The sequence below is a fragment of the Plasmodium fragile genome (genome assembly GCF_000956335.1).
Source record: "Plasmodium fragile strain nilgiri unplaced genomic scaffold supercont1.1, whole genome shotgun sequence".
Lineage (NCBI taxonomy): Eukaryota > Apicomplexa > Aconoidasida > Haemosporida > Plasmodiidae > Plasmodium > Plasmodium fragile.
Genome location: NW_012192581.1, coordinates 736,014 through 752,713, shown reverse-complemented (window position 1 = coordinate 752,713; position 16,700 = coordinate 736,014). Strand labels below are relative to the sequence as shown.

At 40.0% G+C, this 16,700-nt stretch overlaps 7 protein-coding genes across 7 annotated transcripts; all 7 read left to right on the top strand.

The window, feature by feature from the left end:
• Nucleotides 1-89: 89 nt before the first annotated feature.
• On the top strand, nucleotides 90-905 carry AK88_00166 (uncharacterized protein; the record flags this gene model as incomplete). Its single annotated transcript, XM_012477817.1, has 1 exon — nucleotides 90-905. The coding sequence occupies one exon, from the start codon at nucleotides 90-92 to the stop codon at nucleotides 903-905; it is 816 nt and encodes a 271-aa protein (XP_012333240.1).
• Nucleotides 906-1,972: 1,067 nt separating this feature from the next.
• On the top strand, nucleotides 1,973-3,303 carry AK88_00165 (uncharacterized protein; the record flags this gene model as incomplete). The annotated part of the gene is made up of 2 exons (XM_012477816.1): nucleotides 1,973-2,158; nucleotides 2,407-3,303. 2 exons carry the CDS (start codon nucleotides 1,973-1,975, stop codon nucleotides 3,301-3,303), a joined length of 1,083 nt encoding a protein of 360 aa, XP_012333239.1.
• Nucleotides 3,304-6,125: 2,822 nt separating this feature from the next.
• Nucleotides 6,126-6,529, top strand: AK88_00164 (uncharacterized protein; the record flags this gene model as incomplete). The annotated part of the gene is made up of 2 exons (XM_012477815.1): nucleotides 6,126-6,346; nucleotides 6,418-6,529. The coding sequence occupies 2 exons, from the start codon at nucleotides 6,126-6,128 to the stop codon at nucleotides 6,527-6,529; spliced, it is 333 nt and encodes a 110-aa protein (XP_012333238.1).
• A 421-nt stretch (nucleotides 6,530-6,950) lies between these two features.
• AK88_00163 (uncharacterized protein) lies at nucleotides 6,951-7,256 on the top strand (the record flags this gene model as incomplete). Its single annotated transcript, XM_012477814.1, has 1 exon — nucleotides 6,951-7,256. The coding sequence occupies one exon, from the start codon at nucleotides 6,951-6,953 to the stop codon at nucleotides 7,254-7,256; it is 306 nt and encodes a 101-aa protein (XP_012333237.1).
• A 1,678-nt stretch (nucleotides 7,257-8,934) lies between these two features.
• On the top strand, nucleotides 8,935-10,046 carry AK88_00162 (uncharacterized protein; the record flags this gene model as incomplete). Its single annotated transcript, XM_012477813.1, has 3 exons — nucleotides 8,935-9,104; nucleotides 9,607-9,748; nucleotides 9,918-10,046. 3 exons carry the CDS (start codon nucleotides 8,935-8,937, stop codon nucleotides 10,044-10,046), a joined length of 441 nt encoding a protein of 146 aa, XP_012333236.1.
• Nucleotides 10,047-11,552: 1,506 nt separating this feature from the next.
• Nucleotides 11,553-12,203, top strand: AK88_00161 (uncharacterized protein; the record flags this gene model as incomplete). Its single annotated transcript, XM_012477812.1, has 3 exons — nucleotides 11,553-11,694; nucleotides 11,834-11,912; nucleotides 12,041-12,203. The coding sequence occupies 3 exons, from the start codon at nucleotides 11,553-11,555 to the stop codon at nucleotides 12,201-12,203; spliced, it is 384 nt and encodes a 127-aa protein (XP_012333235.1).
• Nucleotides 12,204-14,245: 2,042 nt separating this feature from the next.
• On the top strand, nucleotides 14,246-16,046 carry AK88_00160 (uncharacterized protein; the record flags this gene model as incomplete). The annotated part of the gene is made up of 2 exons (XM_012477811.1): nucleotides 14,246-14,332; nucleotides 14,508-16,046. The coding sequence occupies 2 exons, from the start codon at nucleotides 14,246-14,248 to the stop codon at nucleotides 16,044-16,046; spliced, it is 1,626 nt and encodes a 541-aa protein (XP_012333234.1).
• Between the last annotated feature and the right edge of the window lie 654 nt (nucleotides 16,047-16,700).

Genomic DNA, 16,700 nt, shown 5'->3' with positions numbered 1-16,700 from the left:
CCTAAACCCTGAACCCTAAACCCTAAACCCTGAAACCCTGAACCCTAAACGTCAAAGACGACTATTTGAAGATTGTCGTGGAGGAGTTTATGGGGGGCGACAACGGGCATAGTAGTTCCCCGGCTTCTTCGTCGAATCACGATTCACCAGGGACCAATGTTTCCTCCACCCTGGATCTACCCATTGACTCCGACGGAACAGATCCATGTCCACCACATGACCCCGATCCATGGAGTTGTATGCACACTATACAGTTAGAAAGGGACCCTTGTCCACCTAACAAAGACGACCCGTGGAGTTGTATGGAATCCATACAGTTAGATGCAGAACACAATGCTCATTCCAACCACAGGGATGCGAACTCGGCCCACCATTGGCATACCCATTGGATCCCTTGGATCGACCGCAACAAAGATATTCTGCGGGCGTGCACGACGCAGCCGTGGTTTAATGCCCTCAAATCGGAATGGAAACAACATGTGCGTCAACATGCTACAGATGAGGTATCCGGGCAGCGTGAACTCGGTGAAGCGGCAACCCTGCCGATGAAGAAACCTCGGTTGTGGAAAGCATGGGTAGCGCAACAACATCGGCAAATGTGTATGCATAAGGAGCAGTGGTTCCAACATTTGTTGAATAATGTAGAGGAGGACACAGAATCGCAAAAAGGCCAAGCACCCATAGTGGAAGAAGACTTGGAAGTGGAACAACTAATGGCCGCAGCAGATATGCTACAAGTGAGAGATGTACCATGCACGCACCTGCATCAGCAACTGTACATGACAAAACGGTTAACCGCTAAAACATGGATACTGATCCTGGCATTAGTCATAGAAGACAGCGAGCTGGAGCGTACTATGCAGGATAGGGAGTTATATGTGGATGACCTATTGGAGAAGCTCTGAAATTAGGATGCAGGAAAGCGCACTTAAATAAATGCAAATAAAGCATAATAATAACAGTTTACTTTTCCCCATTTAGCGATATACATAGTACGTTATACTACGCTTAAGTTACTTCCTACTGTTTTTTTTTTTTTTTTTTTTTTCTCTCGTTCAAAAGGTTAGTCATTCTAAACACATTGCTTTGCATTTCTATTCTTTGTTCTTTTTTCTCTTTTGTTCTCTTGCTACTTGTGAGGGTGCGGGGGGCGAGTCATACGCTAAAATTATGTTACCATAACATGTAACTTTTTCGCTTTAAATAAGTATAAAAACACTCCATACACAAACCTTTCATAAGTTAGAATTCAACTTTTTTTTTGTCGCGATAAAATTACATGAACAACAAATTTTTTTACATCTTCGTTTATAAAATAATGTGATTGAACACATTCTCGTTCCAAACAATTGACTTAAGGCACCTAGTGTTTTTTATCCATCAGCGCATTATGCGGAGCGTATAAAACGGCATAAACACCGTAAGTAGTGCATATACTCCTATATATATATGTAATGGTTCATTACAAAATAAACATGTTCCATCTGAAACCCTACAACTAAACCCCCCACACATTATTCAAATTTTAACATGACCTCTCCTTCTTTCTAAAGCTAAAAAAAAGTTTTTCTTCTGTGCATATTTTTCTTTTTTTGTTTTGTTGTTGGCATAATTTCCTTTTAAGTTGTAAAATAATGTATTTTGACGTAATCTGAATTTTCTGTTTATGATTTTGTACATTTTGCACAATTAATAGAAATAATTATATACATGCAGATTCATGGAAAAGTAAATTACAACGGAATCCTATATACGACAATCCACAAAAAAAGAAAAAGAAAAAGAAGCACAACACTTCTCATACTGCTATATTCTGACGTTAAGGGGGAAAAAATGCGTTCATTCATTTCTATAATTTCTTTTTTGTTCTCTTAGCATACACTTGCTCCTAGTCGCAGCATAGTTAGGGAAAAACAGAGGGAACTACACTACCTGTTATATTTTTCCCCTTAATATATGGATCGATAGCAACATGGTACACTCGAACAACAAACAAACATCGACAAACAACGTTCCACAAGCAGCATCGCAATGCCGAAATGGCAAAACACATTCCGCATCCAGGAAACGAAGTGAAACCGATGGCACAAGGGCGCATAGGTCGCTATTCTCCAAAACAGCGGCTATCCTTTTTGCTGTTGCTTGCATCTTTTTAAAGGTGAGCCCACTGCAACAGCAGGATACGTGATCATGTATAGACCTATGTAGGATGGAATGTTGCGCACTCGGCTATATATATGCCGTACCCATCATACCCACCATACGCATCGCACGATATATACATAATACTTATATGTACATTCACTGCTTCCTTGCCTTCTTCCCTTTTTTGTATTGTCCTTATTACCATTCTTTTACTAATTCAAATGATCACTACCACTTCTCCTGCCTTTCTCTCCTTTGCAGCATCAAGATGACTTCGAAAGACAAGAAGAGTATGTGGCCAAAGTGCAAGTATATAACAGAGCTGCTAGAAAGTTAGCCATGACAATAGAAGAAGGAACTCCATCAGACGAGGAACTTGAAGTAGAAGAGATGGACATGGAACAGTATGGGGATGATGAACAAACCTATGAAGGTGCCTACGAAGATGTTGAAGAACCTTATGAAGAACCCTATGAAGACGCAGAAGAAGGAATATATTCTAACGAACAGTGGGAGGAAGAAGGAGAAGAGGATGATTATGAAGAGCAGGAAGAAGAAGCTATTCTAGAAGAATGGACACCAGAGGAGCAACAGGTACAAGAAGAAGTACATTATGATGGAGAAGGGAATATACAACATGGTGTAAGGCAAGAAGAAGTCGATAATGGAGACATATTACCTGCCGAAGTATCAGTCACTGAGCCTAAAAGGGAAGCTGCGCCTGTTGAGAACTCGGGAAACTCAGATTCTAAGGTTGAATCAGATGGACCATTACCAGCCTCACAGAATAATGAACAAAGCGTAAAAGCGACGAAGAAGCCCGCAGGACGCTCCAGTACACCGAAACATATTTCAACTACGAATAAAAGATGGGTAGGCTTCGGTGTGTCCAATTCTGCTTTTAATACAGTAGCGGGGTTCTTGTACTTCGTACCAGTTCTTCAACAATTTTGGATTACCATATTTCTTTCTGCAGCTGGCGGGAGCATAGTAGTTGTGCTCTTGATTCTGCTATACCTGTGTATTCGTGGAAAGAAATGGTCAAGAAAGTCGAATAAAAAATTGACGCCATGCACTCCGCCCAAAACTAACAAAAACCCAAATGTACCTAAGAAATCAGAAGCACATGGGAAACCAACAGTACCTAACAAACCATAAGTAACATTCGTTTTCTACTTCTGGTAGGGAGCTTCCATGTTATGATTTTAGATATGAATCAGGTCTACCTTCTTATGACTTTTTGCACTGTGTGTATGATATGGTTCATTCATAATTGTAACATATATTCCTGTGTTCTGTTTTAAACCATAATATTGTTTATATCTTCCTAATACAAATGGTTTGCGCGCATACAGCGCGGTTTGTTTCTGTAATTCGTTGTCTATTGATATTATGAGAAGGGGCACGCGCTCTGAAGACAATGTATCCCTTCCATTTCCTGCATACATACATATACATGTACGCATATATATTTTCATCTTTATACCTCATAATCTGCTACATCATATATGTAGCATGTATTATGCTACAAGTACCCTGGATAGAGTGTGTAGTAAATAATTTTATAATGTGCAAAAAGTTCTTGTCCTTTTTTTTTTTTTTTCTATTTCAAAAATTTTGCTCTCGGACTCATAACTCTCCTCGATACTACAAGTATTTGCACGATAATGCAGCCATTCACGGATGCAAGATCAGCGTCAGCTATGGGAACACTTGTCACATCAATACCTGCGCAAAAGTATAAAGAAGAGCAACTTTTGTAAAACCTACGCTCTTTAAACATCCTTCAAGGAGGTTGATGCGGAAAAGATATTCAAATGGTTCTATAATTATAAATGTCAACAGATGACCGCCCTGTTCTGTTCGCACGTAAGTATATATATTTCTTTATATATGTATACTCGCCCCATATAATTGGTAGTGCCCCTTAAGCCTATAAGAGTAAATATAATATTTGTGCACTGACACCCTAAAAACATGAACCCGACAATTCCATATCCACCAGGACTAACCGTGGAACTTTAAATCATAATACACTGAACCTTCTACCTTGAACAATGCACCTTCAACCTTAACACCCCCAAAAGTTGATACAATTCGCGAACCCTTTGTACACCTTGAACGCGACTACTATGCACATGCTTTACACATTTAACTGCTATAGGCAGCAAAGGTTCCAGCAAAGGACAGCTCCTTTATCAAATAGGCATTTAATGCGACTCATCCGCCCCCGCGCCCCCTCCGAAGCATTTAAAACAGCATTTAAAAAAAAAAAAAGAAGCCACAGGACTATAGTACCTTATTTATAATGGAGAACTGCTTCTCCGTTGTTTATTATTTTTTTCTTGCAATGCTCAAAACAAAAAGAGAACAACATTGTGCTATCAATAACGCAACTTCCAAAACTGTGCTTGAATAATTAACACAGAAATAAAAGAAGCAGAAAAAAAGGGGGAAAAAAAAGGAAAAAAGTAATATTTTATTACGTGCCAATAAATATTTCTTTAGACACTAGGACAAAATGGAATAAACGGTTCCTTGTATTGTATGTTGTTCATGGGTATTATTAATTCGTACATGTGTACCTAATATGTTCTCGCGGGGTGGATGGGAATCTGTTCACTACTTATTTATATTTTTGGCATAACGATCGCACTTTGAATCCTATTTAATAATTAAATAAAATTCATGTTCATAAAAGGTACCTAATTACACATTTGTACATTATAAAAAATTTTATAATAAGAAAAAAAAAAAAACACAAAAACAGACAACAGGAAGAGGCCGCGCGCCAGATTCATTGCTTTTTTCCCTTAAGGCAACTTTTAAAAATTAGTAATGAAAACGTGTCCAACGCGCAACACAAAATATAATTATGCATGACGTAGGATCGCGATGTGTTACATAGGAAATGTTTCCACACCTTCTTTTTGGCGGCGCTAGTATCCTCCCTTGATGCTCCCAGATTTTTCTATTTCACTGAACGTGATAGGGTCCTGCGAAACTGTTGTAGTTAAATAAACCAGTAATCACTACGGATCAGGTATTATACAGATATATAATATTATGTGAACACTGTGCGGACGTCGCCTGTTTCCTTTCCGTTTTTTTTTTTTTTTTTTTGCCTTGACGCTAGCACGCTCTGTTAAAAAGGGGCTATTTTCCCTTCGTTCGCGGTTCCGCGCAGCGGAGTGAGATCACGGGACAACTTTTTAACGTAACCTCTTATATACAGAACGCGCGCGTTTACAAACACATGTGTGTACGTGTATATACAACCATGCCACGCACATTCACATTGTCTTCTCTGGTCGACATGACCATAAGGAATGATGAATTATTATTCCTTCTTCAACTCCTGTTATTACGCTAACTACTGGGTTTCCGGTGGTGTGTGCGCCAGGCCATTCACAGGAGATGGGTAACGACTAGGTTTACGACTGCGTCGCAACATGATGGCTATTCGGTACAAAATGGACAAAGTCCTACGAACAAGTAGGCCACGCTAAACAGTTTTAAACATATATAGATGCAATCGCAAATAGTTTTAAACATATATAGATGTAATTACAAATAGATGCAATAACAAATAGGTTAATGACACATAGGTCATCACAAATAGGTATAATCATAAATAGGTGTAATTACCAATAGGTGCAATAACAAATAGGTTAATGACAAATAGGTCATCACAAGTGTTAAGACACAACCAGCTCAGTTGGCATTCAGCTGAGTGAGAACTTCAATACCTCAAAAACTCACTAGGGCCCCTCAAGAAAGGGGAAAGCGAAGTATGTCGTACTCGTATCTCGAACGTAATTATTGAAAAGGAGCGCAGAGACGCAGGATGGAGCCACTTGCTTCCCTTCCCCGTCTGTCACCCCCTGTCATCCTGCCATCGTATAGTTGAAGGTGTCAACCCATTCACTCTAAGTAACATTTCTCATAATGTCCTATTAAACGAAGAACTTTTTGGCACAATGGATTCAGCATGGAGAAATAAAGTAAAAATATGCAGCATCGATTGGACAGATGAAAATACCTACCCACGTGAGAATGAACAAATTGTCACATATGATTACATTATTGGGAGTGATTTAGTATACGATAAAGAAATTGTGCCATCACTTGTCCATATAATTAACTTAACTTTGAAAACAAATGGCATTTTTCTCTATGTGTGTAGAAAGAATAGGGATGGGTCACAGGAATTCATTAGTCAATTAAAAGACGCAAATTACGACATACAATTATTCACCCCCCCCCCCCGAGTCACTACTTTGTAATCCCCTTTCTCAACTTAAGTCAGGACCTATATGAGGCAAAGTTTTCCGAGTTTAGCGACGCCTCCAACTTTGTCATGATGCGCTGCCAAAAGTACTAGGTGGAAAGGAGACAATGAAGGTTAAGTATTCCTCCCTTAATGTCGTTGGCCCGGAATTATGAAATGTACCGCTGCATAGGTGTAATTACAAATAGATGCAATAACAAATAGGTTAATGACAAATAGGTCATCACAAGTGTTAAGACACAACCAGCTCAGTTGGCATTCAGCTGAGTGAGAACTTCAATACCTCAAAAACTCACTAGGGCCCCTCAAGAAAGGGGAAAGCGAAGTATGTCGTACTCGTATCTCGAACGTAATTATTGAAAAGGAGCGCAGAGACGCAGGATGGAGCCACTTGCTTCCCTTCCCCGTCTGTCACCCCCTGTCATCCTGCCATCGTATAGTTGAAGGTGTCAACCCATTCACTCTAAGTAACATTTCTCATAATGTCCTATTAAACGAAGAACTTTTTGGCACAATGGATTCAGCATGGAGAAATAAAGTAAAAATATGCAGCATCGATTGGACAGATGAAAATACCTACCCACGTGAGAATGAACAAATTGTCACATATGATTACATTATTGGGAGTGATTTAGTATACGATAAAGAAATTGTGCCATCACTTGTCCATATAATTAACTTAACTTTGAAAACAAATGGCATTTTTCTCTATGTGTGTAGAAAGAATAGGGATGGGTCACAGGAATTCATTAGTCAATTAAAAGACGCAAATTACGACATACAATTATTCACCCCCCCCCCCCGAGTCACTACTTTGTAATCCCCTTTCTCAACTTAAGTCAGGACCTATATGAGGCAAAGTTTTCCGAGTTTAGCGACGCCTCCAACTTTGTCATGATGCGCTGCCAAAAGTACTAGGTGGAAAGGAGACAATGAAGGTTAAGTATTCCTCCCTTAATGTCGTTGGCCCGGAATTATGAAATGTACCGCTGCCAATTTGATGATGTGCTCACCCCGTATTCAACTTTTCCTTCCCACTTTGGAATTTCTTCCTGCCCCCTACCAATTGTTAACAATTTTTTTTTTTTTATGAACAAAGGTGACAGATCAACCACTTCTTCATCTTGTTGTTGTTGTTCCCTCACAGATCGTTTGTTCAAATGGGGTGATACGTCCGCACTTGCATACCCATCGCGTGTGTTCAATTGCTATGTTGTTTTATTTTTTCCCCCTATATAGGGGCCGCAGTGCCCCCCTCGGTGTTGCAACACATATTATCGTGCCTTATTTCTATAACCAATGCCGCTTTTCTTTGCTTCCCCCTTTACTTTTTTCAAAAAACACATAGCATTTTTTCTGTATAATAATTTCTTATTCCGAACAATATGCCTTTCACATTATTTTGAAATTGTAACCTCTTAATTGAAAGTATGGTAATTATGTCGGTAGGAAAGAAGTGCGTATATGCTTACAATGCAACTGACACGCAGCTCCTCAAAACGGAACATTCCCATGGGCACGAAGGTTAACGAAACTCGCCGTTCCCAAGTATGCAGCTTCGGGAGGAAGGAGTTAACGGGAAGTTATTATATATATGTTGCATATATATGCGATTAGCGGCGGGAAGGAACGCAAGCGCAGGTATTACGCTATTTATTTACGATCGCAGGAAAAATATTGCCTTTTGTTTTGTTTGTTCTTAGCGCAGGCACATTACTGTATGCCCTTTATATGTAAATACCCATGCGTGGAGTATATTTCCTAGCCATGATACATTTATGCCGCGTCCCCTGGTGCGCAGGTCCTAATGAGGAAAAAATAGCCCTTTTAAGTAAAGCGTGCCATCGTAAAAAAAAAAAAAACAAAAAAAACAAAAAAAGTACGACCTCTACCACAGCATTCAGCATATTGTGACCTATGCACATATACCTGCTCCCGAAAAAGGATGCTGCTCTGCGCGTTGCAGCAACTGCACAGGTACCCCCCCCCCAACCCCCAGTGACACGAGAACTCACGGCGCGCCAGGGAACTATGCTTAGCCGGGCTAGGACATATAGTTCAGAAGTACTTTCTACGTAACCGATGACGGCCCCTACATCACATATAATTATGTATTTTCTGATGCGCAATTGATAAGTTCTCATTACAAATTTTTAAAAGTTGCCTGAAAGGAACAAAAGGAAATAAATCTCTCGCAGCCCCTTCCTTTTTTTTTTTTTTTTTTTTTTTTCTTTTTTTTTCCAAACCACAACAAATATTTTTTACGTTCGTACGAATCCGCAGTTTCTATTTTTTTTTTTTTTAAAAGAAAAAAAAGGTAACTTTATTTTTATGACTCATCTGAAGATACAAACATATATACATGTATCCGCATTTTGACGTACGCCCCTACTAAGTTATTTCTCTTGATTAGCGGCGAAGTTATAAAATAATATACCTTAATTTGCTCCTGCGAGCGTGAAACGTGTTAACCGTACATTAAACATATCCCGCGCAAAATGGATAAAACGAAAAGCAAGAAACAAATTTTCAACGCTAAAGGCAAAAAGCCCGCCAAGAAGGTCATCAAGAAAGTTGTAAAAAAAGTTTTGGGGAAGAAAAAAAAAACCGTGAAAAAACTTAAGGCAGTTCGATTATATGAGAAGGGAGTTATCTTGGGATACAAGAGGTAAGCACACACAACGGGCAGCGCCCAACTGGGAGGAGAGGCCGAATGCCATGCGCATGAGCCTCATCCACCTCACATAAAACAAATCAGAGCGCATGAAGGAACTGCGCAAAGTCAACAGCGCCCAACAATGAACAAAACGTAATGGTGTTAACCCATTGGACTCCCCCCATTAAGTGATGCTGACTGTGCATACGAATCCGAACAACTGATGTTCACAGGAAAATAGAAAAAACAAAAAAAAAATATAAAGAGTATATAAACGCTTTGCACGACAGGAGTCCGCGTTAATAACACGAAGAGGTGGTAGACTCCATCAAAGAGAGCGTCCATCAACACCTGTAGCAAAACGCGCGCTTCGCCAACGAACGCCTTTGTTGATCAGCGACGCGAAAAAGGGAATGCGGACATTGGGCATGTCCATTCTTTTCCCGCCACTCTATTAACCTGATTGACGCATACGTACCGCAATGCTGACACCCCACTTTCCCTTTATTTGCAGATCTCAAAGAAACCAAGACCCTAACTTCACCCTCATTTCTATAAAGAATGTACATACGAAAAAGCATGCCCAATTTTATGTCGGCAAAAGGATTGCCTACGTGTACAGGACAAATAAGCACCATGACGGAGTGAAGATTAAGGTATGCGGAGTGCAAACTTATAGCGAGGAGCACCCCTTTTTGCATTTACTCTTATGTCGCTTTATTCGTGATCATGCCATTTTACACCTTAACTTTGCCTCTCACCCCCTGTCCTTTGCTGCGCTCTTCATTGTCCCTTCTTCTCACCCCCGTTTCACCCTACCCGCAGTGCATATGGGGAAAAGTATGCAGAACGCACGGAAACAGTGGAGTCATTCGCGCTAGATTTAGAACCAACATCCCACCTAAAGCTTTTGGAGACAGAGTCAGGATACTCATGTACCCGTCGAACATTTGACTCGAAAAGGTCCTATGCGTGTGACGTGGCGCTACGATATGCTGTGTAGCGTTATATAATGTAACATTATATAATGCAATTTTTCTTTCCTTTTTTTCTTTTTTTTCTTTTTTTCCTGGGCCATGTGTGTAGTATGAACAAATAATTAGCATCGTTTTTTCCTTCCAATGGGCCTATCTTTTTAACATCATCACCAGGTCTCGCATGCATCTCAGTCCACCGTTCCCAACCTTTTCGTATAAACGTGAATGTGAGTGGATGCACGTTACGTGGCGAATGTATGAAACATACACAAGAAAAAAAAAAAGTATTTCACGTAACAGACTTTAAAAATAAAAATAGGAACTTTCAAATTCCCTTCTGGGTTTAAGGAATCACACGCGCATCCATCTGGATCTCGCACATTATCCCATTTTGTTCCAATTAAAATGACAAAAGCATGTTTACGCAAATTGAAATTATGCCGTTCTAATGTATGGCAAGGACGGAATGCCCTAAAATGGGCAAAGTCCCAGGCTCCATTCTTTTGCTTTTTTCTTCTTCCCACAACGGTTTCCATATTCGAACAGTGGACAACTTGAACGAATCTGATGCGTATCCTTGGCTTTCGTAATTAGAAGGGAGCATAATTTCCTATTCCGTTTGTTTCAGTATACAGCACATGTATTCGTATGTCGCTCTGCCTCGGAAATGACGAGCGGTTATTACTACATGCTGCCCCTCCTTCATTGCTCCCTGTTGGCTTACGCAACCTTGCAACGTCGCCATTTTTTTTTTTTTTTTTCTTTACCGCGCTTTATAAACGAAGGCGCACATTTCAAGGGAGTGCTATAAAAATGTCCAAGTTTTTTTCAATTTAGATTAAAAAATGTCAACAGGGAAAATAAAAAATTGCAACCTGCTCTTCACAAAAGTGGGGAACAATAAAAGAAGCTAGTATTATACAGGGAAGAAAAAAAAAATAAAAGGAAAAGAACTCCCTTTTCCCGGCATAACCTAATAGTCCCTTATGGGGACAGAGCACAGCTTCCGTAAATTGTGGGCGCCATGAAATGTAGCAGCGGAACAAGCACTTACCAAATGGCATGCGCGCACCCATAGTGCCACAATGTTATGTATGCTCCGTTTATAAGTCCTATATGGGCGTGGTGCAGTGCATTTTTCGTACCTTCACTCCTCGGGTTCGGAAAAAAATCCTGCGCAAATTTAATCTCAGCCACAAGGGGTAATAAATTCCCATTCATTTATTTTTATCAAAATAAATATTTGAGGAAATCCTAAATTTATAATTGCTAACCTATTCATCTTAACATCCGTCGCAAATTTTAATTGACAAAATAGCTGATAAAATTATTTTCCTTTTTAAGCTTGCGCATCCATCTTGAAGCAACGTAAACATCGTGCTACAGTAAAGAGTACTTGCCCATACCGTTAAACCTATATAAAAGCTCCTCTTCGGAAAAAAAAAAAAAACAAAAACAAACGCTAACCAAATTTGTGAACAAAATGTCAAACGTGAGCAACGCCCTCATTTGGGAATTAACCAAAAAGAACAACTGCTTTTTAAAAAAGAACAAAAGTGGAAGAAAAGGAAATTTCCTATGCGACTCGTACAATATTAACTGCAAGAACACGCCCTCAAGCAGTGGTATGTCGACGGCTGTGCGTGCAAGTATTTATGCAGTGCAAGCTGCCATCTTCTATAATAAAAACAAAATACACGCTTGTTTCCGTTTCCCATGCTTCCGCGACTAAGTTATTCCATTATACCCTTTCATTTCCCTTAGGACTCGTGAAACACAATGGCGTAAATCTCCGATTGCAGAAGGGGAAAGTTGTGTTGTGCGTCAAATCCAAGGATCAAAAGTGAGGCGGACACGCAAACGTGCACATTTGCCACTATACAGTGAGCGACGCCATTTGCGCTGCACCACGCGCCACATACATTTCTACGCCAAAACAACATCATCCGCTTTTCCACCCCTTCCCTGCAGCACCACCACGAACAATGTATACAGAACCAAGAATAAGGGAACAGCCATGAAGCTAATTGATGAACACACAAAGCTTGTAAGTAGCAAGAACAAGAAACAGCTAATTAAGAAATACAACCGTATGTCCAAAATGTACAATTGCAACAACAAGGGGAATAAATAAACTAATTAATATGTATGAGCCGAAAGAGGGTAGGAAAATCTTCTAACGCTTTGTACGACGTGTCCCTGCGATTTTTTTCCTTATTGGACATTACCGCCAACACGTGTGCGTAGAACATATATGTAAATGTGAAAAGAAAATTTTTTTTTTTTCTTCTTTTTTTTTTTTTTTTTACATTTTCCACCCTCTGTACGTGAACCGTCCGAATTGAACTCTAAAAGGAAACAGATGTCACACATAGTGAACTAAAAATGAGCATTATTTAGGAAACATATCTACTAGTAACAAATGCCGTAACTTTTTCCCCAGCTTTTTTATTGAAAAAATTTTAAAGGCGAAAAAAAATAAAACATCAAAATGGGAACATCACCCATACTGTACTCAACGGTCTACGCGAAAAATACCTATTGTGGCAGCTCGCCAATTAGAAAAAAAATGACAAAAAAAACGCACAAACGTAGCGAAATAAACATATGCGAGTACACCTAAAAAGGATTCCAAAGGAACGACTTAAAGCATTAACATATAAGGGACATTTCCCCTTGTTCAGACGCAATATTGGGAGCAATAAGTTATTACCCACCCAAACATATTATAATCATGCCAGTTGCATTTTACTCCATGCTCACCTTAATCTTGCAATCCAAATGAAAATTTTATAAAATGGCGAAAGGTCTCCCAACGGGTGAAACCAACCTGGGCTTAACCTGCTGACAAAACTAACACCTCCTCAGGGTTCACGCAACGTGGTGCGCTAGCTTCCGCGCTCTATCACTTAGCACAGTTGCCTACAAAACCCATGTATTTAGAATCGGCTATTCCCCCTTCTGTCATGTACGACTGAAGTGGAGTTGTATGATATCTGCTGTGGAAAATATTAACCCGTTTGGCGAATTTTAAAAAGGCCAGCAGAGAGCGCACCTTGTGATTCGCTACTATCACGTACGAATGTGTGGAAGGGCCTCCTTCATTCTATCAAAATTGTAAAAATATATGTATAAGTAACAGGTATGCATTATGTGAGCATGAATTTGTTCTTTTTCTTTTTTTTTTTTTTTTTTTTTTTGGTTCCGGGAAAATACGTAGATGCTGACTGATTAAAGAAGCAGCGCCAGCAAAAATTGACTCTGACTCTCCTATGCACTCACAGCATTTGGGGCACATTTGAGTAAATCATTAATTTGTAACAGAATCTGTGGTTTTTCGTCCGTTCGTTCCATCGTCCAGTTGTGCACTTTTTTTTTTTCTTTTGTTTTGTAAAGGCTGCGAAGTAATTTTTTTTCATTGGCTGCACGGCACAAGAACGTCAACGGGACTTACATTTAAAAAAAAAAAAGAAACAATGCAGGCCATATTCAGCACTAACAGTTTTAACTTTATATTTCTTGTACCACTGTTTTACTTCATTTTGTTTTTCCCTTTTTGACGGCGCTTGTTTCAATTCCACACCATGTCCCGTTAAGGGCCCTTCCTAAAACTTATTCCTTTTTTCCTGTATCCCCCTTTTTAATCTTCTTAACATTGCAGCCCAATTTCGGGTACTCCTTTTTTATTTGTTAACATTAAAAGGGATATCTTCCACCACCTGCTCCACCGTGCATCGCTTTATTCACTCAATGTTGCAGTTTGTTCATCCGGATGCTGGCCCACCCGGTTGTAACTCATTTTACAATTTGTTCCTACGACATGGAATAGTTCTTAGTTGATTGTATCATTGTGTTGTATCGTACTGTACTGTATTGTATTGTATTTTATGGTACTGTACTGTATTGTTTTTTTTTTTTGTCTTTTTTTTTTTTTTTTTTTTAACTTATCACGCCGGCCATAACTGAGTACTCACCTTTTTGTTTCTGTGGTCCGGTTGCGATTCCCATTCTGGGCTGGATACAGCTAGGGCAGGAGGGAGAGTGCCAGAATGGGCATCTTCTCAACCTTTTTTTATTTCGTCCTCCTTACCCACTCGCCATCATCACTGCCACCCCGCGGTGCCATTCCACATCCTTTGCGTAAGCGTCTCTATGAGCTTCACCAACGTATATACAATGAAAGATGAGGTAAGTCCAAACTGGATGAACGAGAACCCAAACCAGACGCACGAGTCGTCCCAATCTCCGCATTCTATGTTCGAAGTATGCCCCTTTGAAGATCAATGGGTTCGCTCGTGCAAATGAGTCTGGGGTAGTCCACGTACATTCCAACACCTGAGAAAGTTACTTCCGCGTCAGGAACATCGTGCACGAGAGTACCTAAGTGTGTAGTTCTTCACAATAAACGCGTTTTCCCCCTCTTCCACTCTCCATGCAGGCATCTCCCAATGAAAGATTCCGGAACTGTTGGGAAAATCTACTAAAGCTCGAGCAGAACAATATATGTAGTTTATTCGAGTCACTAGATACAGAAAAATTTCGCGAAGAGACATGGACCAAGAAGAACTCGAAGAAAAAAAAAATAGGCTCAGGAATAACAAGGATCCTTGAAAATGGACGAGTGTTTGAAAAATGTGCAGTGAACTACTCATGTGTATATGGAACCATTGATAGAGAGACTGCCAGGCAGATGTGCGTCAATCAGCACAATAAAGAATACATCAATAGCAAAGAAATTTGCTACTCTGACGATCTTAACCAAGTTATTTCACGCATCATAAATAATGGGGGGTTAAAGATAGTTCGAGAGAAATACAAGTACTATGCCTCTGGGTTGTCAATCATTGCGCATCCCGTGAACCCCAATGCGCCCTCCATCCACATGAACTTTCGCTTTTTCCAAGTATTCATCAAAACGGGGCGCAAAAAAAAAAAAAACACCCCAACTCCTAACAGCAGCAATATGCCATATAGGAACACCAGCATTGTGGGGGGCGTGAATGCCAACGCGTACGCCGCTACCAATAAAGGGGGCCCAAATGGACAGCTCACCAATGTGAATGCAGGTGTTAGCAGCACGAGTACTGCGAAGAGTAATATAGATAGCAACTACCGAAGTTTGAAACATTGGTTTGGGGGAGGATGCGACTTGAGTCCCAGTTATATTTTCCCCGAATTATTTATCCACTTTCATCACTCATTTAAGGTAGTCTGCGATAAGTATAATCACTTATTTTACAAGTATTTCAAAAAATGGTGCGACATGTATTTTCGAATTAGGCACAGAAATATAAGCAGGGGAATTGGAGGAATATTTTTCGACAATTTATTGGACAACACTATAAAGAACAAGATAAAAGCGAAACAGAAAAATGGAAAAGCGAGAGAATTGCAAAATATAAGTATCAACCTTAGCAACAGAAACGCGGGTAACTTGAACGCTAACTATAATAACAGCCATACGAATAAAAAACTTCCCTCCGATGAGAGGCCATGTAAATGTCATAGCTGCAACCCCATCATGGATAACAGCTACAGAATGATTTTTCTATTTGTCCAAGAGTGCATCATTAATTTTCGTAAAACATATCTCTACATTCTTGCGCAGACAATTCATTGTAAGTATGACGACAACATGGTCAAATGGCAACATGTCTGCCGGGGCAGATACGCAGAGTTCAATTTAATATATGACAGAGGTACTAAGTTTGGACTCGAATTGAATACTTACAAAATTTATAAGAGAAAAAAACAATCCGACAAAATTGATAATTATGCCTCTACCTTTCTGAAGGATGAAGTTTTTTCTGATCAAAATTCTGACTACTTCTCAGATGAACATGAAAAGATCGACAACGTTTTTTCCTCCCTTCCCCTCAAGTGTGAATTTTTTTACAAGTATAAAATTGTGAAGTTCTCTCGCGAGCATGAAACGCTCCAGGTGTTGAAGCATCCGAAGAGGTGGGTCGACTACTAGGTGGGGGAATTTCCACAAGGTGCCTTTTACAAGGGGAGTCCCTCTTCATATGCGGGAAGAAGCGGCCTGCCTGTTGCCTTTCAGCACGTCCCCTGGAAGGAGATCACCTTGTTCGGCTAACGTCTTACATTCGTAGAATAGCAGTGCTAGTAACCCACACTGATATACCATGTCGAAGAAGTAGCTGTCGCCACCTCAACTCTGCCTTTGCTTCTTACTTCCCCATTTTTTTTTTTTTCTTTTTTGGCTCATAAATTAGACTACTCCTTATAGGAGCCCCACACATGCACGCCACATCGCGGAGGTCCCTCCATGTGCACCGCGAGCCTTGTGGACGTTTTTTTAAATTTGTCTCATTCGTGATCTATCTCACCCAACTGATAAACACATTTGAATAATCATCGCATAAACAGATCGCGTTATCGATTCACCCATGTCGCTACGATTGGCAGCAGTAGTCGGCGTGGTGTAATACGAGTTGCTGTGGTCATGGGAGATGACGTGGTGCCATGCCTCTCTCCCGGGGGGCTCATTCTGCAACGCTCGGCCAAAAATGCCCGCAACGGGAAACTACGATTATGGGCATCCAATGGGTCGCAGTTGCACCAAAAAAAAAAAAAAAAAAAAAAAAAAAAAAAAAAAAAAAAAAAAAAA